Here is a 25,419-nt window from a genome sequence, read left to right on the forward strand (position 1 = left end):
ACAAATGCGAGAAAGACTGGAACAAACCAGACCCAGTATCTCTGCTATTTTCAAAATGGCAGACAATGAGACAAACATAAACTTTGCTTCTTTCGTCAATTTTGAGATAAATGTATAGTTAGGGGTGGATTTTACGTTATGGAACGACAAATACGTTACCTGTGATATATAAAGTAAAATGGACGGAACAGAACTGAGGCACATTCATATTGTGCCTCAACATACGGAAGCGTTTAAACAACAACAACAAAGCGATGACACGGTAAGGTGAATTCCCCAAGTAGAGTTAAAACTTTCATGTTACCAATAAGATTACTAAGTAAAAGAGCAAATTCTTGTTTCAAATTCTTCATTTATTTTATTTTTCAACAAATAGTTTCACATCTCTGGAAAATAATCGAGAAATGAATCTACCGTTAATTGCTAGTAGGATAGCATCGGAAAGAAAGTGCATGTTCACCATTTTCACGAGGGGATGCATCCAAATTATACAATAGATAATAAAAATGACTTAGTGCACAAATTAATTAAAGCTATATAGATTTACAGGATTATCTGACCAGGGTACATGTTGTATCTCAGTTTAATTTTCAAAAAGCATTATTCATTCATTCATTTTTATTCGCACTATTTCGAGAGGTTACAGTAGAGATTGCTATAGATTACAAAAGTCAGAATATATAAGAAGAGTAAATTATATGAATAATCTAAAGTAAAATGTGCACAGTGACCAAAGGAGCGTAAGCTTTCGAGTTGGTCACTGTCACGTGTAATTAGCTGGTGTATCTGAACCTTTACACAAGACTTACTTTACTTTAATTCTATATTTACACTAACCAAGGTATTTATACACTATTAATATTGTAAACAAAGAGAAAAGAGAAATAAGTAAATAAATAAATAAAAATTAAATTAAGTTAAAAGAAGGAAAAAGAAAAAAAATGAGAAATAAAAAGAAAGAATGTGGTGATTAAAGCTAATTATGTGGGGTAAATAATGTGGGGTAAGATTTGTTGTTTGATTCCTACAGTTTAGGAGCAAGAGAACTAATGTGAAGTAAGGAGTAAACTACTTTAACTGAAGCTTAAATCAAATGTTTATGCATTTATGACTCGCCTCATAATTTATGTTATTTAAATTTGTTGCATGTTTTGTCATTTTCAGTTGCATTTGCATGACAAATGTGTTGCACCGGATTCCACCTTTATCCCAGGACCTTGTCAACACAACAAGAAGTTTGCCTGTGTTTTCATTCCTTGTGTTGTACCTTTGTTTTACATCGGAGGAGAATTGTATGTTTAATAATGGTTTTCATTTCTTTTTAACTTATGAAAGCTACTGCTTTGTGATTTTTCTGTTTGTAAGAATAAAATAATAATAATAATAATAATTTATTTAAAGTCAATTACACAGGGAGTGGTTGCCCAGATCTCCCGAGCCAGAGGCTCATGACAAAAGTGATTGACAGAGAAATTATGAAAGCATTATGTATAAATTATGTTGTAGTTCAATTTTATCCTTGGTTCAAATTTTATTTTCCTTTGTTCTCGGTCATGCTAATGTATGATAATGAGTTTGAAATAAAGGAAAAATAAAATTTGAACCAAGGATAAAATTGAAGTACAACATATATACAATATAATAAAAAAAAAGTTATTTGATAAAAAATATAATATATAATGTAATGAGTTGGTGACAAGTGCTGAGAATAATCGTTGCAAATGATAAATATCAAATTGAACAATTGTTGCATTGGCAACCGCGAAAATCAAGCTTGCTAATAGTCTATTTTACAGTTTTGTGCTTGGTTGCCAAGCCTTTGAATGGGAGTGAGGCTACGGGTGACCTTGTTATGATACAAACCTTTAGTCTCACTCTGAATCAAAGGCTTGGCAACTAAGCACACAACTATAAAATGGCCTATTGATCTATGAAAAATTGGCACATTTTGAGCAGACTTTGCTGGCGAAGGTAACTGATTTCAAATTTGAGAAATAATATGTGTAAAGGAGTTGTGCATGAATTGAGTACTGTGAGATTTCTGTTCAACATTATGGCCTCTGTTATGTAAATTATAAGTTAGAATGTGGGGCTTAAAAAATTAATAATGTAATTTGGGCCATTTTTCTTGAAACATTTAAAAAATATGACAATCGAGCGATTGTTCTAGGCGTCTATTTGATAATGATCAAGAAGTTAGTTACTGTTATTTGGGTTGGGCTAGCTAACATACAATGAACACACTACCTTCCATTTAAATGTGGTGATGAAAGATGCTAATAATTTAAACTAATGCACAATTGCCATGCAGAGCATATAAGAAATGCAGCATCCTGGTGCAGGAACTAACTTTCTGACCTCCAAGAGTGACTTGCATCTAATTTCTCCTTGCAATATTGGAAATGATCACCGGCTACTAAGAACTTCTTGAATAAAAATTCTCCTCAACCTCTCGGGCAATGTATAGAGAATAGCATGGACAATGATTATGTGTACTGATGTTGATGTTGTCCAGCAGAGTCAAACATATTATATATTGAAATGCGTTTTATTTTAAGTACTATGCAGTGATAAAATGAGTGGAAAAAGCTATTTGTAAGCTGTGAAATCATAACTCACAATATGAACATGAATTTGTCCAGTATTACTAGAAGCACTGATTCATAGTTTCATTTCATATTTAGTTGTAATAATGTTTTGTTGATTTTTTTTCCAACAATAACAGATTGTTTGGTTCTGCTGTGTTCTGTATTTTGATGATGTACCTTGTGGAAAACACTTCAAGAAGTAAAAAAAGGTGGTTCAACTTAAGTAATTTTTTGAGAGTATATTCCTGTTGAAGTGTGCATCCCTTTTGTTTGATTAGTTCTGGTTAAAATATTATTTAAGGTTATGTATTACTGGTAAATATTCACTGCATGTGATGATCAACTAGAGATTGCATTCAGTTCACAAAGAGTATTTGGATGGCACGTCAGAAATGATATGTATTAACTAACTCTATATCTCATTACTTTCAGTTCTTTGGTCGCATATGTTGTTTCGGTACTCCTTTTCCAATTGTCTTCAATGTTTTGCCTTGTTCCCTTTCTATGGTAAGTTTAAACAGAGGGATCATATGCAGAGTAAAACAATTATAATGAAGTGTAAATGAAAAGAAGTAACTATAAAGTCTTTACAGTACCTTTTAAACAAGCATCTACATGCAGTTAAGTACAATGTACTGTTAAGTCTTTTTTGAAGGTTATTAGTTAGGGAGATAAATTTTCCTTTATTTTAGAACAAATTTGTTCTTTTTTTATCATTTTTGTATTCCTAAAGGAGTATCATTTGGGTATTTAGGATATTTTTTGATACCTAGTACTTTAAATATTTATGGTGTACTGATAATTAACTGAATATTTCTCTTTGCCTTTTTTTAGGAAGTCAGTATTTAACCTTGGACTAATATTTATTTACAATGTGTTTATTGTGCTATCAGGTAAAGTAGTTGGATGATTAGCAATTGAACACAGCAATATCCAAAACCCAGAAATTTTGTTGTAAACTATTTTGTTTTCAGTCTAGTGTTTTTTTGCTGCTATATTGACTGTTTAAATCCCTTTTATCAAATTTATTTTTTGAAGGTGGTGTTGGTCTCTTCCAGTTTAAGCAACTTCAACATGAAGAGCCTGAGTTTATAAAGGTACCTGAACTTTTCAATTTATTGGTGCAAAATTTCATTACCTTGTTTTAATCAAAGGGTCATAGCATTTTCTCTGAGATCAATCTGGCAGAGCATGAGTTGTGTATATACATTGTATATTTACCAAGTTGCTGAAGCATGGATGTTTGTAACGCATGATTATAAAGAAATAAATAGCTTTTTGAGTATGAGGAAGATGGTAAATTTCTAGATCCAATTCATCTTATATAGAGAACAGTGTTACAAGTGATCATCTTCATTTAGTCACTTATATGATGCTTTAAACTTTGCTAATCCTATCCTAATAAAGAATCTGTGTTCCATGCTTGCAACAAAATTGAAGAACATCTTACTAAAAACTCATTAAGTCTCTTAACTTGTGATAAAGTGAGCCAACATGGTCAAAGTTCACAAAAATGTGATTGATTTTAATTTTCTCCCGTGAGTTTTTGATCAGTTAACCATTAAAATCATGATGTTAGAGCAAATTCTTACTTTTAGTTGGCTAGAGTTTAGAAATTTCCTTAAATGAACTATATCATGGCCAACAGTGGGCATTGAATGGGGCATTGAAGGAAGTTTATGACTGGTGTGGTAGAAACCAGTTAACACCCCATCCAGGAAAGAGTGAAGCAATGCTATTTTGTAGGGGAAACCCAATGGGGTCGATTGCCCCGGTGGTATTGGGTGACTCCAGTATAAAATGGGTGACTAAAACACGCGTGTTAGGCTTGACAGTCGACCACAAGTTAATATGGGATGCACATTTAATGGATGTTAAGTAGAGTTTTGCTAGCAAACTAGACCTGTTAAAACCATCTAGATTCTTGCCAAAAAGCGTTTTGAGAGACTTCTTCTTTAAGGTTATTTTGCCCTCAGTTAAATACGGACTAGTACTGTGGGGAGCGTGTTGTAACTCAAATTTACTTGATTCAATGGAAAGACTTCATTGTAGAGCATCTCGAATCATTTTTAATGTACCAAGAGACATGCCTTCAAAAGAGGTGCTGGCTTATAATCGGTGGCCCACTATTTACTTATATTATAAAACAGATATTCTTAAGATCTTTTTTAAAGCACAAAATGGCAGCTTGCCTGAATTGCTGTCTAATAATATTTACGTAGAAAGGAGTAATAGATATTCACTACAGGGTGGAGACTGTTTATCAGTACCAAGATTCGAGACTAGATTTATGAAGGATTCACTGGCTTACAGGGGCACCGTTCTGTGGAATACGATTTGTCTCAATGAGAATGGAACATCGCATCTGAGCAACAAAGATCGATATCTGATAAGAACCAAAGATTATTTCAAGGATTTTAAATTCGAGACTACCTCTGCCTTGACAACGCAGTGTAGAAATACAGATTTTATATATAATTGATGATTATTTATAAATATTTTAGTGATATTTTACCTATTCAGTAATGATTTTATCTCGTAAGAAAAAATATTTTAATGTATAATTCGTAATGCACTAGTTACCAATCTTGTCAATATTTTGACATTTTATTTACATTAGGATTTATGTCACTCTTTAATTATAAATACACAACCCCACAAGCTCATAGCTTTAAATTTTTATCGTGTTTAAATAAAGGTCATCCATCCATCCAACAGTAGCCCCTTTGAGTTTGTTTTGCAAATTCTAATCAGCTTATTGGTGGAGGTCATGTGGCTTGTTTCTTGGTTTACTGGTAAATTTAGTATCAGTTCTTTGATCCAAGTTCCCTTGTTTTGACTAGGAGCAATCTTTATATGTTTCATAAATTTTTTCAGTTTAAATGATTTTCCTTGTTTGATGTCATCATTAAAAAGAATTCAACCCTAGAATGAATTTTAAACATTCCTACTGATAAAAGAAAATTGCTTAAGATTGTTTTTTTTTTCCCTCTGTGTAGAACATGGAGTATGTAGTATACATTAGCTATCCAATAGTTGGCCAGTTGACACTGACAGCTGTATCAGGAAATGTGTTCAGCTGGTCTGTGGTACCATTCTTTTGTATTATTTTTGGGTAAGTATATGTTCTCCCTGGCTGTTCATTAGGATTGGGGTGTGACCGTTGTTATTTAGGAGTGTGCAGTTAGAGTCTAGTCATAACACTTAGGGTCCATATTCAGTGTATGTATGACTTGCCTCACATTTTCAAAGTAATTCTTTTCTGACAGATCCCACAGCTCTGTAGGGGGGATGTCACTAGTTTAGAGCCCAAACTGAACAGACAAATGGGGTCCTTTGTTTTCTCCAGTTTGCGGAAATGATACATCAATACCTTGAAATGACATTAATCTGGTGATTAACTGTTTATTTGGAGAAAATGTATGTCAAAGTAATAGTAATTTTATTGACTATGACAAATTATTGACACTTATCATTGATTCTTGAATTTTGTTTTAGGTTCCTTTTTCTTCAAATTTTCTACCCTCCAAGTCGTTCTTCATTTATCTATCACAATGTGGCTCATAAGGCTGGGGAGGAAAGACCTCTTGAACGTAAGTCATTCATACCAACCTTGACTAAACTTGTTATAGCTCAAAGAAATAGTTTTGTATTGTGCAAGAAAAGCTTCAGTCTATAATATTACCTCAATATGATTTGCATTATTTTCTTCCAGAGAACAAATTTCTTTTAAATTAAGAAACATTTAATGTTGAATAAAGAAAATTTACTGACCAATGTCTTTACACAATGATATTTTGGTCTCTTGAAATAGGTGTCAAATATGTTAGGGTGTGATCTGTTAGTGGTCATGTCATGAACTCTCTAAAATACAATTATAGTAATTTTGTGCAGTTAAATCCTTACCTTAAAAAAAAACCATGAAATTACATATTTTCCTTGGTTCCTTAGCTTTCTTTGTTAAAGAAAATGATGACAACAGGTAATGAGAATATTTTTCAAGCCTCTTTAAGTTCCTAAGATGTAAAACAAAAACTGAGTAAGTTTTGGCAATAATTTGAGTGTTTTCCTTCAAAAACCATGTGATGATAAACTTCCTTTCAGGTTTTCTTCTTAGCAGTCTTGAAAAGACACTGCTGTTGGTAAACTTTGTTACTGTCCCAGGCAGCATGTTTATTGTGATTAACTTTATGGAATTCTTACATATAATTACCTGGGTGAGTAATTATTTTAATGGAAGATTGTCCCAAGAAATACTTTGATTAGGTTCTCAAAATAAACAGGAGGTTATATTGGTTCTGGCTCTTTTTCATTCTCTGCTGACGAACCTTAGGTTGCCACAGTTTCATTCCTTTCTTCAATTTGATCATGTCCTGTAGCATGCCTTTCCAGTTTTTTTTGTGTTGCCTTTTTTCAACCTCAATGCTCAGTGTCACATTTTTGTCAGTTTTGATCTAAGTTAACTGGATACATATATAATTATATGATTGTATGACTGGCATAGCAAGGAGGCAAGGTAAACAATTGTTACATACTGGTGTGCTACCTAGTAAATAAGAAATATGATCCAGAGTTGCCTTTCTTGTTCTTGGTAAGATCTTCTTGGCATGTGTGAATTAAGTCCTTTATTTATCAAGTTTGTTTGTTGAAGATGGCAAGCTATTGTTCTCCTTAAATGTTTTTGTTTTATTTGTGGACCTTGAAATTATCTCTGTCTATGAGAAATGATCTGGTCACTATCCAACCATTATACTGATCCACCTTTTGAAGTCAAGCAAGTGATTATCATGTGACTTTGGTTATCAACATCAGTATAATCACTTCAATTTGGAAAGCTTCTACATGATTTTTAATGTTACATTAGGCCTGAACGAGTTGAGACTTACTTTTAATGCAGCTACGCTCATGCAGTGGATCTAACCAGAACATTTTATGTCTGGGACAGACTTAAGTTTACAGTGTGTAATTACCTGGCTCATAACTCAATAAGGGGAATATAATTTTTATTGTATTTCTCTTACAGATTAAATTGCTGTTATGTGGTGTTCTTCCTGTCTTTCTCTGTACTTGTCTGGATATTGATGACGAGATAGAATTTTTAGGTAAGGGTCACATATATGAGTCTTTTAGCCTGATGACATGCAACCCTAAACATTTGGAAGCTGCAGAATTCACTTTGAATTCATCTGTTCCACAAAATGGAATATGGGTGTACCTTGACCCCACAACTTGTCACAGGAATTTTGTATGGAAGCAGTGACTGGTTGAAGAAGCTAGTTATCATCGGTTATCCCCTGTAGGGTCATGGCCTTTTTTCTTATGTCATGAACTAAGACTAAGAATGAGCAACTTACATCCACTGTATCTGTAGTATTTAAAGTCTTTCTTTCTTTACCTTTAATTCTCAGTAAAAGTCATGAAGTTCACCAAGTGCTATAAATGGTACAATTTTACAGATAATAGTCGCATTTTTTATGTTGAGACAGCCAATTGCACCTTTATTTTACAGTGTAATATCTTTCACACCAGTAACATTAGATAATTTTAATTCAAATCAGAATTTTCAAAAGATGCTGTTGCCAAAGCAAAACTAGGATCTGGATTAGGGAGTTTGGTAAGTACACAGCTTGTCATGGACACTGTAGTCAAATGTAGAATGTGAGTGTACAATTCAATGTGGCTAGCCATCTGCTAATTTCCTTGCACAGTGTTGGGGAACAGGTGTAACAGTACCAATCAAATGTTGAGAAACAAAAGTTATACAAAAACAAAGAAAGTTAGAAGCCTTCACAGAACTTTTTGACAGGAATCAAAAGTAATGCAAAGGAAAAATTTGAAGCCTTTTGAAAACAAATCTGTTGTTGTTATTGGTATTGTGTTCATCCATGTATTTTATCTTTTTTTTATGAAGCTTCACCATAAAAGTACTCACTTGTACTCACTGGTCAATTGTCATTGTTTTTGACTAATTGGTAGTATTCACAAATGTTTACCCACTGTGTTCTCATTATATAAAGAATTATCCAAACACAGGGAATTTTGTGACATTGATTTAGAATTTAATATCTTCGAGGCCTCTAGAGTTTCATTATTTTTAGTTTTTGTCACTTACAAGTAGCAAATCACTTGCAGTTTAAGAATTTTGTTCTTTCTACAATTTTAATTTGTAATAGTGGAAATGTTACACACTATTTAAAAATTATATTGAAACCAACAAGGTATAAAGGTTACCTGGCAACTGTTCCATTTTTCTTAAAAGTTTCTTTTACTAATAATGTACTAAGCTATCAAAGCCAGGCTGGAGCTATTTTGAACAACTGATAAACATGATTATTTTGTTTGTTTGTTTGTTTTTCTCTTTAGCTACTGTTTATCATAATATTGATTTCATCTGGTACCCTGGGTTTCCATAGTCTGCCACTCATTCTAGGAAATGTCATCTGTGGTGTATTAATTGTGATCACCAGTGGAAGAGAAAAGTGGAGGGTATGTCAAAATAATCTCAGCAATTACTGTAAAAAGTAGTATTTGGTTGTTTTCTTCTCTGGGCATTGCCTACATAAGGTACATCACAGCAAGCCATTTCTTTAATGTCAAACATTGGTTATTGCCCTAACACAATACTGATTCTATTAACACTAGTTCAAACATATCACCAAGTTGCACATTCCTCTTGGAACTGCTTAGGAATAACAATAATTGAAAATTATTGTTGTTGCTCAGTGTTTCTCAGAAATAATATTTTTTTTATAATTTGAGGAGCACTCCCATTTCCCTTTCTTTTTGAAGCCCATAGCCATTTTAAGGCTCTAGGTCAGCAGAAACAAGTGAAATGCCAGGCAAACAAGGATAACCTTCCACCATTTTTCAACCAACTGGCATTTCACTTGATTCCACTGACCAAGAGTGTGGCACAGGCAAAGGGAGTTCCTTTGGCTCCTTTAAATCTCTAAGGTAAGAATGGCTACATTCTGTTTGGGTACCTCAAAATTTTGCAAACTAGAGACATCTAGTCTATGCTACTGATAAACAATGGTAGCTTACAGCTGTACCCTACTGGTACATGTATATATGAACTACAAAGATGGATTTTTTTGAGGTTTTACCATTTTTGTTTTTGTATAACATACATGTACATATGTTTTATGCAATAATTTATTGTTTCTCTTTTGATTGTAAGTGTTTTGTGATACCTATTTAAATGCTAATGTTCAAATTCTTCTTTGCATTTATGAAAAAGAAACCTGTTTGAAGTTAACTCTTTTCAAATCAAATTCTTTGCAGGTTTATCAGAATGTTTTGTATGTTGTACTTGGTATTTTGTCTTTACTTGGTGTATGTATGCTGCCATGGACACTAATGTATCCTTGATGAATTTTAACTTGTATTGACCCCATACTTCATAACTCTGGGTAACTACAGCTTAAGATGCCTTTTTATGGAGTTTTCCATGTGTTATAACAAGGTTTAAATACACTGTAGACTACTTGCTATGAGTTTAGACAGATTAATTAGGAATTGAATGGCTTCTCACCTTAGTATTCTACTTATTTCAATTCTTAGCATTGTTAAAAATTGGGATTTTTCAAAAAAAAGTTTCTGTATATTTCTTACAAGAATTCTCAGGCAGATCAATTTGATCATGCTTGTTAAGTTATTTCTTTGGATAGATCTTGTTCGGAAATCCTTAACAAATGGAAGATACTATTTCCATTTTTTTTCACTCCCTCTCTGGGGAGTGAACTTTCTTCTTGGACTAGTTTCTTGTCTCTCAGTACTGTGTGTGTTTGTTGTTTCCCTCAGTACTAACAGAGAGTGGATAAATCCTCTTATAGTTTTTCAGTCCATAGGTAAGGCACCTGAAATGAAAAGTTGGTTATTTTGGATCGCATTCCATTTGAGTTTCTAAAAAACTAACCAGATTAATTACAAAAGCCAATCAGAACAAAAGGAAGGAACACAAGGAGCTAGGTGGAATTCGTCGTAGACGCAGGCGAATTCTCTGAAGCGCAGTAAACGCGCATAAACGCGCATAAACAGGTCTTGATTGTCAGCAAGGAGTCGCCCCCTCAAACTGCTAATCCAAATAAGCAATTTTTTTGTTTAAAAAAGTCAAACTGAATTACATGACTGTACTATTCTCAGATTTTGAAAGTGTGGCAGCGAGAACCGTTTTCATGTAGGTTGATGCAATTTTAAAAAAAAAAAAATTTTGTTTACAAGGCGGACTCAAAAGTGACTTGTGTTTCTATTTTTACAGTTTTTGTGCTTTGTGAAACTATCCTTGCAAAAGAAAGCCTCTATCCAGTCTATTTCCTCGTGGGGACCATGCTCTGTGCTGGTTATATTTCCGAAAGGTATTTAGAACATTTTCCAATTATAGCGAGGAAGGTTTTGCATTACAGAGATCATACCTTACGACCAACTTGTGCAGACATTTGCCAGGCCCAGGCATTTTTCAAAAACAAGGGATTTTCCTTTTAGAAAGACCTCAGTTTCCTATAGTATTTCATCAAAAACATAGGCACGTTTAACTTAATCAATACCGTTGTAGATGATATAGATAATGACTGATAATTCCAAGTATGCTTTTAGGTTGCACAGTGTAGGCAAGCTCCATTCCCAGTCCATGTTATTGTGTATTGCAGTCCATGGTTCAAAGGTACCCCTGTGTTTGACACTGGTCCTTCCCTTCAGACAGACATCCTCTGTGTTGCTTCCCAGCATGGTTGTTATATCACCTGCATTACTCATGTTCCTTTTTACCTACGTCGTAAGCAAGATAATTGAGTCGCCTGAGGCCCTGTCAATAAATGAAGTAAGTTTTCCCTTAAAAGGAAAAAATAACGTCATTCGTTTCGGAAACCGAAATGTATTGCTAATTTGAGCCAGTTGCCAACAAGCTGTCGGTTTTTAATTAAATTACTTGCACCATGTACAGAAAACATAAGCAGCACAAAGGAGCGATCAAACCTGAATTTCGCGCAAAAAGCGAGAACTCTGACTGTAGTTGTTTTAATTTGTTATTTTGCCGTTGCTGCTGAGTTTTCTTCGTCGATGTGTGATGTGCTTTCTATGATTTATTTTTCGGGGGGTTTTCTGTAAATGACTGACAAAGAATTGTTGCAACTGAGCATGACATCGTGTGCTTTGAATGTCTCTGATGGCATTAAGTTGTTTGTGTTTGGTAAAACACTGAAGGTTTGCTTAGTGGCTGGTGTTGACACAAAGACATTAAATCAGTCAAAGGGAAGAGGGCATGGACTTGATTGTGACTTCGTAATTTTAGAGACAGAATCAACGCCCTCAGCAATCCTTTTCAGGGGAGGCAAATCTGATTTTTTTAAATTGCCGCTTGGTCGTAGGGATTAAAGCTGTGTATGGCATCAGCCGTTGTAACAGTTGCTGTATACGATGTGCTTGTGCTCCCTTTGTGGCTCTTAATGACTCACAGAATACCTTCGCCAGCGGATGTTCTAGGTGAGTGCGGCACTAAATGCAGTGTTTTTGAAAATCTCAGGGAAAAGTCATCAGTGTTAACTGCAGACATGCAGAAAAACGGCTTGACGCTGGCCAACCTTCCCCGCCCATCCTTGCCTATATCCTTTTGCTCCGTTCGCAGTCTTTCCAATTCAGGGGAAAAATTAATGTGTTGATGTTATTTCTTTCTATCCTTGCGTTTGTCAGTTAGTTCCTATCTGAAGCACGTTTTTGTGATTATTTCAGCTGGAGTGCTGTTCGTCTGGGGAGCCATATGTCTCAAGTTGTCCCACATGCACTTTTCACACAATCTCTTCCTTAAGAGACTTAACATCCTTGTAGTGTGTGTGAGTGTTTTAATGGAAATTATTCAACCAGACTTAAATGTTTACAGGGTGAGTGCTACAATGTATGTTCCCTCTTGATGTTTTAAAAAGACATGACTGCTATGAATCGTGAACGGGTAATATTATATTTTTACACGTGCATGTATCATGCCAGGACTTGTCATCGAATCAAGGCTTCGTAGAATCCTCTTCTTCTGGTGGAAAGCGAATTCGTAATATGTACACAACTGTTGTTAGTTAACATCACTACCCAGTCTCTTCATTCACATATCACTGGGGGCGGATGCTCAATTTATTCTCTGTTGATTATTATTTTTGAACCAGGTACTGCAAGGTGCCGCGGTGTATGTGATCTCATTGTTCTATCCATTCTTCAGCAATGAAAGCGTTCTATCATCAGAGTGAGTCAATTTGTTTGTCTATTAGGACCCAGTTCGAAGGCCGATTGGCGCTAACCCAGGGTTGAATTTTTATCTGTGTTTCTTTATTTCTTTTGTTCGAAAGCCTTTTGGGGATAATTTTATCTATTCTTTTAGGAGCATCCAATCTTCAAATTGTACACACAAAATATTAGACTGAATTTTCTTTTTAAGCTTTCAGTTCTGAAATCATATTTCGTTATCTTACCCCAACTTTGAACAACCCGACCCTGAATCTTAAAATTAACCCCGCCCTCAGGGAATTGACTGACCGATGACCGTTTGGTCGATAGCTAAATATTGTCACAAATAGACCTAAGCTTAAGACGAGACTTGGGGGTTTGTGGTTACTGCTGCGCAAAACGGGTAAATGGAATATTTCATGTTCTTGATATTTTCGGCAACAGTAACAATTCGTATATAAATATATATCTCGGTTTTTGGAAAGTTCATTCGTCAAGTACCAGTTTGAAGCGTTGTTAGTGGTATGGGTTTATTTTACTTGATAATGGAGTCTTTTATAATTTAATTCCTCGGCATCGCATGAAGTACTTTACAAATTATGAGATAATTGTTTACTTGTTTTTAAGCCAAGTGCTTTGTTGCCATGGTTAGTTGTAGAATATTTTCTTTTTCTTTTTCTTTTTCCAGGGCCACTGTACTTCCTTGGCTAATTCTTGTTGCTTTATCAGTGCTACTAGCGGTACTGACTAAACTTATAACCTTGGAGCAAGCGTCTTTGTTACAGAGGCTTGCTGTTGCCGCTTTAATCGGCTTAGCGCTGGGTTTCAAGGTTTCCTCTGCGGTAAGAGTGAAAAGAGGTCGCCTGTTATTTGCAATGCCGTCCTTTCTAAATAATCGGACTAAGATGCATACTTAAGTGATTCTATGTTCCTAGTATTTCCATTTCATCTCATACATGAAGGCGTTTACTGTAAACTCCGAACATAAAGAAGACTCTACCACTTTAACCCACACTGGGTTATCTTGACCCAGCTTTGAACAAACCAACCCAGGATTACATGTTAACCCAGGAAAACCTGACGTTATGTGGTGGGGTGGGGGGGGGGGGAGGAATTTAACTTGCCAGGAGTACCGTTCCGTCTGGTATACAGGCCTACCTTAACTCATCAGGCTGTGTACTACATTAGATGGACGCCTGAGTCACACCATTTAAACTCATTATAGCTTCGTTTTTGTCTGTAGATGATGCCTCCAGCGACTCGTCCACTTCTAGTCATTCTTTTCTCTGGAATCTCTTCCACCGTTACATTTTATTTCTTGATAATATCCTGGAAGCCGATTTTTGGAGAAGCACCCCCTAATTTAAGGTATCTTGCTAAAGATTTTAAGTTTCAATCAGAAAACCTACAGCAGATCTTTCATCCAGGCCACCTTTGCGACTGAGTTTTTCTCCTCGATGAGAAACTGAGCTATGTTTTTTTCTGGAGCGACCACGGAAACAGACCAGATCCTAAACAAACATCCAATTGCCATAACTTTTTCATGAAAAAAAAAAAAGGCATAAATGAAAAAAGCCAAATAAGAATTGATATCCTTCCCAGGATCATAACACGGGACTCTGTTCCTATTTTTTGGATGATTTTTTTCATTCTTGTACAATATCTAGACACTACTCTCACAGTGCCTCCCTCCACCCAGGAGTGTTAATGGGGTGCTGGCGAACTGTCAGTGAAGCGTGATGAACTGCTGGGTGGTAACCTTGCGATGGACTGGGGAGTAGTAATACTCTTAGTCGCTTCATGTTAGATAGAAACAGGGATAAGCTCCGGCAGGGCGGCCCCTGGGCTTGAGTACAGACTTACCTTTACCTTTACCTTTACCTTTACCTTTACCTTTACAATATCTGGCATGAACAGTGATAATTTAGATTTGACTGGATATTCTTGATAGGCCTTTTTTTCCTTCTGTTTTATTTTGGCTCTTACATTACCACGTTATTGCTATTAGGTGTTAATTAAACGGCTAGATTAAGATCACACAAACAGTTATGTTAGTTCGGGGGTCGTTCTCGGTTATTAGTTGTAATCACATGATTTCGATTGTAATGTGGGATAAATCAGCGCTGATACATTTTCCAAAGGCTCATCTGTCAATCAATTAGATTTAAATTTTTGCCGTGTTCTCAGCCAATAAGCATAATAAAATTTTGCACTCATATTATTATATACGTAATTTTTTACCTGCGTAAGCGGAAATACTTTTGAAATAGTTCATATGCATGCCTAGCTTACATCGGAAAGCCCTATATCACCCCAAGCCTTGTGTGGACTGGTAAATCTTAACAACAAAGTAAGTGGCAAAGATTCATGAAAATGATGGTGCAAAAGGGGCTCGGTGCTGAAATTTCAGTAAATGGCGTTATCCCGCAAATAAAACCCAGCTTTGTTTAGATTGTTAACTTATCGTTTTGTCTTATGTTCGTGCTCTCCTCATTAATTTCTAGCTTGCCATATGTTCTTCTAAGTGGTTCTTTTTTGGCCTGCGTCTTGTCAGAAACTTTAACTTCTAAAACCCTGGATGTATCGAAAGGTCAGTGAACAAAAAAGCAGCTCATATTTTTTTTTTTTTTTTTTGTCATTTTGTTTCGTGTTGCCAATCTTTCTCACAGTCTTACATTTTTCTTTTCTTTCTTTAAAGGACCGCACAAACTGCCTCCAGTCTTTTCCAGTTCGTTCTATCATTTGTGTCTTTACATTATTTTGGGTTTGGGTCTTAGAAGAGATACTGTGGCACAAGAAGATAGTCTGGTAATTTTTTGTTTTAACATGGAGTGATAAGATGATTTCTCTTTATTATTAGTTTAACAACTATTTTCCTTTACTTTGTACGCAGGAAGAGAAGAAAGGAAAGCTTCCGTCTGGACTCGTTCTTCAGAGTTTTTCGTTTTTCTCCAACATTTCCATATGTATCTCGTTTCTGCTGCTTTTACTGTGTTCTTCCCCGGACTACTGGGAGCTGTGGGTAAGTGGCTTTTTAAAAGCTACAAACAACTGCATTAGTACATTGGTTTGGTTTTTCTCTTGAGGATTATTTGTGTTTTCCTAGATGTCTCTTGCCGTTCTTCTGTTGTTATTTCTGAGACCGGAAGGATTGCCGTATATACGAGGCGTTCGGATTCAGTTCACGCCAACTTTACCTGCGACAGTAGCGTTAGCTCTGTGTATGTACTCTCGAACAGTAACAGAAGCATTACCAACGCAACTCTCTTTCCTCTCAGTCACAGGTTAGCACACATCTTTGTTAAAATTTGCCAAGCACCTGGCTAAGTATAATCGTGTGGAGGGGTCTGAGAATTATCCGAGCGTCATACTGGAATTTACAACCTCGGGCTTGCAGCGACTGTGCCCTATGCGCTGTGTTCGGAAGTAAAAAGCAATGAATTTTCCCGTCTCCTCGTTATCTTGTCATTCTATAGACTGAGAATTTAAGTAAATGCAGTCATGTCAAACTTAATTTTGCTTCCCATCGAACCGAACCCAGGCCTTTTCATTCGGATTCCAGTGCGCCAACTACGTAGTTCAGGCAACTAGTGACACAACAGCTGAGGGAACCTGCCAAAAAGGTAGAAGAAGCAATAAATAATTTCATTCTCCGATGGCAAGAATAGCAGACCGTGTACTTTATTATTCTTCCTATGTCCGTGCCGAGAATACAAGACATACTTATCCTCACTCTTCTTAGCTATAGACAGTTTTTATAGTTTCTTTGAAGTATTTTAACTGTTTGCTCAACAGGTTACGTTTTGGAGATGCTTTTGCTGGTCAGCTCCTTACCGACGTATATAGTTTCAGTGTGCGCGTTATGGCGCGCCGGCGAGATATCATTGGTTGAACAACAACTGGTTATGTTTACGGCTCCCAGCAACGTGGTGCTTTTGATTTACTGTAGCACCCTGTCAGCAAAAATCTTAGGCTTTGTAGGAATTTTCGCAGTCTATTGGCTGTTTTATCATGTAAAGATTACTGAAAGTAAATAGAAATTTTTAAATTTGGAAATGTGCCGTTACTAAACCCCATCATGATCTCTTAACTGCCCAGACACGGATCAACTGGTTAAGTCCTGATAGCCATAGTTGTAATGATCCATTTTAACGGTGTGATAAGCGAATGCGGTGATTTGCATGCTGCCTAGAGTGAAATTGCGCTGTAGACATTCGGGTTGTCTATTTGCTACGTCATTGAAACGTGGTGAAAGAGAAAAACCGCTAAATGCTCGGTATCTATTCAATACGCACCACTTCCTATTTTTGTGTAACAGTTAACCCGCAGTTTGCTTAGTTATCCGTTTGCTTATTTTGTATACCGCCCTGAATTTCGTTCTAGAAGGCTGCACCACTATGACAACTCATTTCCAGGCTATTTCATTCTCGTCTGCCGTGAATCGAACAAGATCATATTTTTAAGTTGACACAACATATAGGTTTAATAGATCTTTTCCCTGAAGGATCACCTCCATCGATTATGGGAACGAAACGATTGCAGAAATTTTCACACACCCCTTAGAACCTGAGAAAAAATCTTATTTATGGCAGCAGTATTACTAAAAGGAACTGCGCTACTTTTATCCCGCGTACTTTTGGAAAGGAGAGAAAAGTACTCAGTTCCCGCGGGGGTATAATGCACGCAGTGATTTCCGCGCACAGCGGCCTACTTTTGAAATAAAACGGTAGGGCTATTATTAAGTTGTGAGACTCTAAAGCGAGCTGCTTGTTTTGAAAAGCCTAAGCGATATTATCATTGCTGTCCAAGATTAAAAGAAGCGACGGAAATTACTGAATTATAGAAAAATGAGGTAATCTCCATTATATGTAATTATTTAATTAATGACGTACGATTGTAAAATTTAGTAATTTGTGATTGTGACATAAAATCAGTATTGCGAAGCTGTTCTTCACATTACGAGTTGAGTTGCAGTACGGAGACAAAATTTGCTCATGTGTGAGATTTTTCTAAAGGAGAAATGAAATTGTGGGTCGGGATTGTGTTCCTGATTGTGTCCGCACAACTGGGAATCAGTGGTCGGCCCATTCCACGATCAAGACCCCTAATGAGTGACATTCCTTGGGTTTCTTACTTTATTACATCCATTTTGAAATCACTGGTGGTCCCTGTAATCTGATTGGCTCTAATTGGTGCGATTTATTCACGAATCGCACCATTTTTGCTCTAAATCGGATCATTTTACGCTTGACTGAGTTTTTGACACATGACGTCAAAGTCTTTCTGTTTTGCATTCAAAATAAGATGTAAAAGAATTTCCGGTTCCGCTTTTTATTTAAGAAACCGGCTCAGTACTGCATCAATAAAATATTTGAATTGACCGAGTCCTGTATTTGGGCGATTTCAAAATGGATGTAATAAAGTGGTAATTGAACCTCGTGTCGTGCAATTTTGGTCTGAAATCATACTTCAAATCGAGCTCGCGCTGCGCGCTCGTTCAGCCCAAATTGCACTCCACTCAGTTCAATTACCATTATTAATCAGTCAACCGAGAACACCATCCTGTCGCGTCACCATCAGCTAGAGCTATCAATCAAATTTGGAATCCGTTTCGATTGGGTGTTCAATACTTACCGCAAAGGCCAATCAATGTGACTTTAATTATTACTTACAACCAATTAGAAAGTGTGAGCACAGAGCTGGCAGACGTAACTTGCTTCAGGCGCAGGGAAATGCATCCAACAAGATTATAACGCGAGTTATTGAGCCAGAGAGAACTTGGAAGGGCAAAACCAAAGCAGGTCCCCACTTCCCTCCACGCTAGTAATCAAAAAACGCTCTAATTGCCCAACATCATGACGACAAAACATTGGAAAATTTCTAATTTCCACATTTTTGTGCAGTTGGGAAAGATACATTCCTTTAACATTATCTATCAATAACCAAAACAGCTGCGAGTGTTTCATTAGTGGATTCCGCGACCCAAATGACGCTAAAAATGTGAGTTGTTCATTTGAAGCAAAGTAACTTAAAGAGCAACGATTTCTGAAAGGCACTTGCGCGCGTTAAGGAATTGCACGAGAAAAAATAGGACTTGGAAGTTTTTAACTGAGTTTAACTACCTTGCGGCCAGCCTGATCGATGTTTGTTGTGGAATGAAACTTTCGAACTCAGGTATTCAAGAGATATGTTGCGCGCCCCTGTTAGTGTTATTGTCCGTTAGCATTACCCCTGACGTAGATGCCCGATACTTTTCAAGTTTTCAAAAACCTTCCCTGTTTCTTTGGTGACTCTGTAATGTTACTGCTATTGCCATGGTTTCCTTGCGTGAGTACGTGAAAGTCCATGACGCGTGCATACTTGTTGCAGCTGTGTTATTCTAAATCGTTAGTTTGTTATATACGTGCGCGTTAATTTTCAGTTTTAGGTGCGTTAGGAAAATTACACCAAGTTTTGGATAAGTCAGTTCTGGCTCAACGATGAAGTATCAAAAGTTTCAAAGAGTAACGATAGGATTCAAAATGATAATCTACGTATAGCTGGACACTGATTTTAAAACCCGCAGTGGGTACTTGAGATGAAAAAGTAACATCAGCCAACAGTATGATGACGTTAGTTCAATCCTGATTGCAGACTATGATAAGTTTCCTCATTCTTGGGAAGATTTATGTTCCTCTATGCAGGAGGTGTGCAGGACATCAAACAACCTGATAAAATTGCTTTCGATAAACAAAAGAGCGTACAAAGTAAGTGGAGATCCAGATGATAATTTCGGTGAAACAAGACCCAATGAAAAACAAGTTGATACTGGGTAGTAGAGGTCTGTTGATGAAGTGCGGCGATGTAGAGGCGAAAGGAAGATCGATGAACCACCTGAAGATCAGTATTTCTCTTTCGAACCATCTTACACACATGAATCTTTCGGTGTGGAAACTGACCTGGTCCATGATTCCCCCAAAGATGACCATGTTTTTGATAATCAGATGATTGACGATACTGGGCGTAACGGTAACCGGCGTACCTAGCTTTAGAGAAAACTACAAATATTCTGCTAGGTCTTTTGGTCACGGAGGTAATCAAACGGTATCAGGTCCAAATCTTAAAGATCTTACAGAAGATTATAAGACTGATGATACCTTTGGATAGGGAGCCGACCCCCACGATACCGACGACTCAGACGGAACGAACACGATCTAAGTGAATCTGTGTACTCTGTCTATGACGCCGTAGACACTGCTACTCTCGTCATATTGAAGATGACATCGATGACAGATTTGGATCAAAACGAGGATAATAATCATGATGACCTTGTAGGATTTGTGGAGGTGAAGATGATCACTCTGATCATTCTGAATGAAAAGAGGATGATATTGATGCCTTTTTCGACAAAGAGGAAGGTAAGCCCCCGTGAGCCTGAAGGTTCATATCAGGATAAAGATGATAATAGGAAATATCTCGATGATGAAAGTGACCCGGTCACTCTGGGGGTTCAGGTTGGAATGAATATGATATTCATTATTCGTTGAATTCTAAACGTAGCTTAGCATTTATAGGGTCATCAACTTTACCTACTAAATGAGCTTCTATTGATGTAACTTTAGATTCTAACGGTATTCTTTATCAAACTGAAGATTTATATCAGATTGAGGATGATACTAATGACTTCTTTAGTAAAACTAGTTCCCCCAAAAATGATTCACACCTAATTAGGGATGATTTTAGCAAACTGCTTCTTCATCGTCATCAAATTTATCTTTATAATTATTGAGATAAAGCCAATGATGTTAAAGAAGCCGACTGGAGTGACAGTAAGCCATATTAAACTTATCATGGAGATTCACAGTGGGACTGAGTGATGCTAAGGACTCCTTTTGTGTCAAAGGTGAGACTCACGGTGGGACTGAGTGATGCTAAGGACTCCTTTTGTGTCAAAGGTGAGACTCACGGTGGGACTGAGTGATGCTAAGGACTCCTTTTGTGCCAAAGGTGAGATTCACAGTGGGACTGAGTGATGCTAAGGACTCCTTTTGTGCCAAAGGTGAGATTCACAGTGGGACTGAGTGATGCTAAGGACTCCTTTTGTGCCAAAGGTGAGATTCACAGTGGGACTGAGTGATGCTAAGGACTCCTTTTGTGCCAAAGGTGAGATTCACAGTGGGACTGAGTGATGCTAAGGACTCCTTTTGTGCCAAAGGTGAGATTCACAGTGGGACTGAGTGATGCTAAGGACTCCTTTTGTGCCAAAGGTGAGATTCACAGTGGGACTGAGTGATGCTAAGGACTCCTTTTGTGCCAAAGGTGAGCCGGTTGACGATGAAGATGCCTAGCGGAGGAATGATGACTTCATCGATAGTGAAGGTAAGCCTCATAAAACTAAAGTAGGCCCCAGGTAAGTTCGACAAACTTATCATGGAGATTTACAGTAGAATTAGATGATGCTAATGACTCATTTTGTAAAAAAAACGATGACGATGAAGATGCCGACTGGAGTGACGGGGGTAATAACTTTACTGATAGTGAAGGTAAGCCCTTGAAGCAGAGGGTTCATAGGGGAATGAAGTTAATTCTAATGACCTCTTTGCTATTGAGAGTATACTCGATAAATATTAAGACATTTATCTTTGTGCTATAGCTGAGTTCGAGAGAGACTATAAAGACGATAACTCCATCGAAAGTAAAGGTTAGCTCCTTCAAATGTATCATGGAGATTGGCATCGGAATTAAGATGACACTAACGACTATCTTTGTGCTTAAAGGTGAGCTGGATAACGATGAAGATGTCAAGTGGAGTGACGGTGATACTGATAACTCCATCGATAGTGAAGGTAAGTTCATAAAACAGAGGATTTATTTGACAATGACGTTGATGCTCATAACCTCCTTGGTAATGAAGGTGAACTCGATAATACTCAAAACTCGAGTGAGAATGATGATGATCTTGATATCTACTTTAGTACTGAAGACGAGGTCGATGAAAATGAATATTCGGATCAAATGACGATATTACTCAGGGCTCTCGATTCTGATTGTAAGCCTCTTCAAAGAATAGTGTTAGATCACAATAGTAATAATACTTATGACTCCTTTAGCACTGAGAAAATGAGTTTACGAAATTTAAAATGGTGATTAACACCAGAAATAAGATAATATTAACGACCGTCTTTGTGCGAAAGGTGAGGTGGATGACGATAAAGATGTCGAGTGGAGTGACGGTGATGATGATCCCATTCGGTGATAGTGAAGGTACGCCCCGTAAAACTAAGGAAAAATGGTTTCAATGTCCTTGATATTAATGAATTCCTTAGAAGTAAAAGTAAGCCTCAAGTAATTTCACCAATCATGTAATGGTAAATAACCCAGAATAAGGATGATACTGACGTTTCTCTATGTGCTAAATGTGAGCTCGTTGACGATGAAGATACCAGTAATGATTACAACTCTATCGATTGTGAAGGTAAGTACCTTGAAATTTATCATGAAGATTCGCAGCGGAATTACGATAATACTAATGACTACCTTTTTGCTTAAGGTGAGTCGAATGGCGATGAAGATGTCGAGTGGAGAAACGGTGAAGATGAGGACACTATCGACAGCTAAGGTAAGCTCCCTAAAACTTATCATGGGGATTCATTTTCAGAATTAAGCCGAGATACTAACTAGCATCTTTGTGCTAAAAATGAGCCAAGTGGCTATGGAGATGCCGAATGGAGTGACGGTGATCATGGTGACTTCATCGATAGTGAAGGTAAGCTTTATGAAACTATAATTCATATAAGAAAGACGTTGATACTAATGATCTCTTAATAGATGCCTTAAAGGTGAACTCGGCTAAGGTGAAAATGATGACGACTTCTTTGGTATTGATGGCGAGCTCGATGAAAATAACAATTCGGATCATAAGGGCGATAATACCCAGGACCCTCTCGACTTAGATGGTTAGACTCTTCAAACTCTAGATTTACATCAGAATAATAATGACTCCCTTTGTACTGAAGTAGGCCCTTGGTAAACTCACGGAACTTAAAACACTAACGACCCTCTTTGTGCAGAAGGCGAGTCGGATGCCGATGAAGATGTCGAGTGGAGTGACGTTGATGATGATTCTATTGATAGTGAAGGTGAGCCCCATGAAACTGAGAATTCATATGAGAATGATGTTAATGCTAATGACCTCCTTGCTATAGTGAAGGAAAACACAATTTTGACGATCGTAATGGCTACCTTACTATTGAAGACGAGCTCGGTGAACAAAAAGACTCGGATGAGAAGGACAATATTACTCATAACTCTCTCGATTCTAATGGTAAGCTTCTTAAAACTCAAGATTTATATCCGAAAAAGGATGATACTAATGACTCCCTTAATGCTGAAGGTACGCCCCCAGGCTAGTTCACAAACACTTATTGTGATGGTTAACATTCGAAATAAGATAAAAAATAACCACTCTCTTTTTGCTCAAGGTGAGCTGGATGACGATAAGATGTCGAATGGAGTGACGGTGACTATGATTCTATTGATAGTGAAGGTACGCGCCATTAACTGAGGAAAAACATGACAATGGTATTAATGAATTCCTTAGTACTAAAAGTAAGCCCCAGATAATTTCATGAAACTTATAGTGATGAATAACCCAGAGTAAGGATGATACTAACGTTTCCCTCGCGCTATAGGTGAGTTCGATGACGGTGAAGACGCCGACTGCAGAGACCATCAAGATGATGACTCTATCGATAGTGAACGTAAGCTCCTTGAAACTTGTCATGGAGATTCGCAGCGGAATTAAGGAGATGCTAACGACTACCTTTGTGCTTAAAGGTGAGCCGGATACCGATGAAGATACCGAGTGGAGTGACGGTGATCCTGATGATTTCATCGATAGTGGTAAGCATCAAAAACCGATGATTAATATGACAATGACGTTGATACTAATGACCTCCTTGGTGCTGAAGGTGAACTCGATGAAACTGAGGAGTTAGATGAAAATTATGAGGATCTTGATCACTACTTTGGTACTGAATACAAGGGCGATTAAAATAAAGATTCGGATCCTGAAGGACGATACTTCGCAGGACTCTCTCGATTCTGATGGTAAACTTCTAGAAACTCGATATCTATATCAGAATAATGATGATACTAATGATTCCCTAAGTGCTGAAGATAAGACCCTTGAAACTTATCATGAAGATTCACATTGGAATAATGATGACACTGACGACTTTCAGAAAAATCAGAAGGACAATGATATTCAGGACTCTTTCGATTTTGAAGGTAGGCTCCTTCACAGAGGATGAACTCCAAGGTACTAATGATTCGAATCAAAATGGAGATGTTGCTGATCACTCTTTGCATATCCAAGGTGAGCCCGATGACAGAGATTGGGATCAGAATGAAGAAGACTACTCTCTCTCGGCACTGAGGATGACCCTTATGAAACTGAACATTGTAATCAGAATAACAAAAATTCTGATGTCTCTTTAACTGAAGGTGAGCCCACTGAGATTGTAGATTCTAATCCTAACCTAGATGGTATTGACGATTTTTTTCTTCAAAATGATGATAGATATCGAAGGTGATCTCGGTTCTAGAGTTGACTTTCCAGAAACGGAAGTTTTGAATCCAGATACCAAAGATTTTCGAAATGTTGTTGAATTTCAGATTATCTCGCGCAAAGTGAAGATACAGAGTGGAATGATGATGATGATGATGATGATGAAGTGGGTTCTGGAGTTCATAACTCAGAAACTGCAAAGTGGAATGACGACGATGAAAACACTTTTGATGAGTTTGAAAATTATCTGGAGGAAATCTGAAACTCAGAGTGCAACGAGGACCAATCTTTTTTATTTTTACGATACCGAATGATTTTAACTTGATTACTGTCAATCTGCCTTCGTGGAGTCCATATTCGCGGGAGGGGAGGTTTTGAATCACGATTTTACAGTGAGACCATACATATCATGTGTGGTGCAAGCAATCAAACTATAAAGTCAGGGACGTTCCCTTGTCATAGTCAAACTGCACGGTATTTTTAATCGGATAGCTTAACAATATTTCATCACTATACTTGTTTTCGTCGTCTTGTCGAAAGGTCAATATTGTACGTTAACATTGTACTCTTTAAAATGCAATGTTGTGAAAATAATATTTTTCTTTTCCAGCATTTATTTAGTCACTTTTTCCAAAGACTACTTTATTGCCAGAGACAACTGTCACTTTATTGCCAGATACGATTGTCAGACATTATTTTTACCGTCGTTAATTTTTTGCACCGTTCGGCGATAATTATGTGATAAAAGGTGATTGAGTTGAGGTAAACGCCTTTAAAATGAACTTCTTTTCTACTATGTTGTTGAAGCGATATCACTAAGCTGGTGGAGCTGAGTTTCTTTGATCATGGCTTGGTGAAGGAAGATATAGTCTGAAGACGAGTGGGTGAAAAATGGAATGAGAGAGTCTTTCCTCCTTTACCCGTCTTCCTCCTCATCACTCCACCATTTGTCTTCGCTCAATCTTGCGGTTAACCACTCACGCTATACATTTTCTCACGCGTGTCACCGACTGCATGGACCAATATTCATCATTAAGGGCGCTTTAAAATGAAATTGAATAACCATTACAATAT

At 37.0% G+C, this 25,419-nt stretch overlaps 1 protein-coding gene and 1 pseudogene across 2 annotated transcripts; both read left to right on the top strand.

Annotated features, from left to right (window-relative positions):
- The first annotated feature begins 47 nt into the window (after positions 1-47).
- Positions 48-16,853, top strand: LOC111331163 (uncharacterized). The gene is made up of 26 exons (XM_022936220.2): positions 48-262; positions 1,165-1,292; positions 2,726-2,797; positions 3,021-3,095; positions 3,423-3,481; positions 3,627-3,685; positions 5,588-5,703; positions 6,087-6,181; positions 6,693-6,805; positions 7,612-7,690; positions 8,147-8,202; positions 8,952-9,074; positions 9,873-9,949; positions 10,290-10,438; positions 10,849-10,945; positions 11,184-11,406; positions 11,954-12,068; positions 12,315-12,463; positions 12,740-12,816; positions 13,486-13,639; positions 14,041-14,165; positions 15,302-15,387; positions 15,496-15,605; positions 15,691-15,819; positions 15,904-16,081; positions 16,593-16,853. The coding sequence occupies exons 1-26, from the start codon at positions 179-181 to the stop codon at positions 16,832-16,834; spliced, it is 2,970 nt and encodes a 989-aa protein (XP_022791955.1). The 5' UTR covers positions 48-178; the 3' UTR covers positions 16,835-16,853.
- A 3,200-nt stretch (positions 16,854-20,053) lies between these two features.
- On the top strand, positions 20,054-25,127 carry LOC111331179 (uncharacterized; annotated as a pseudogene). Its single transcript, XR_015993320.1, has 9 exons — positions 20,054-20,290; positions 20,680-20,731; positions 21,221-21,319; positions 21,409-21,477; positions 21,554-21,622; positions 22,327-22,395; positions 22,850-22,915; positions 24,154-24,281; positions 24,358-25,127. The product of XR_015993320.1 is annotated as an uncharacterized LOC111331179 (transcript).
- Positions 25,128-25,419: the final 292 nt, after the last annotated feature.

The sequence above is a fragment of the Stylophora pistillata genome, chromosome 1, assembly GCF_964205215.1.
Source record: "Stylophora pistillata chromosome 1, jaStyPist1.2, whole genome shotgun sequence".
Classification (NCBI taxonomy): Eukaryota; Metazoa; Cnidaria; class Anthozoa; order Scleractinia; family Pocilloporidae; genus Stylophora; species Stylophora pistillata.

Excerpts from the sequence above, each read along its gene's own strand:
- LOC111331163 (XM_022936220.2), top strand. The coding sequence starts at position 179 with ATGGACGGAACAGAACTGAGGCACATTCATATTGTGCCTCAACATACG. Across the intron at positions 3,686-5,587 it reads AAGAGCCTGAGTTTATAAAG|AACATGGAGTATGTAGTATA; the intron begins GTACCTGAACTT and ends CCCTCTGTGTAG. Across the intron at positions 6,806-7,611 it reads TCTTACATATAATTACCTGG|ATTAAATTGCTGTTATGTGG; the intron begins GTGAGTAATTAT and ends TTTCTCTTACAG.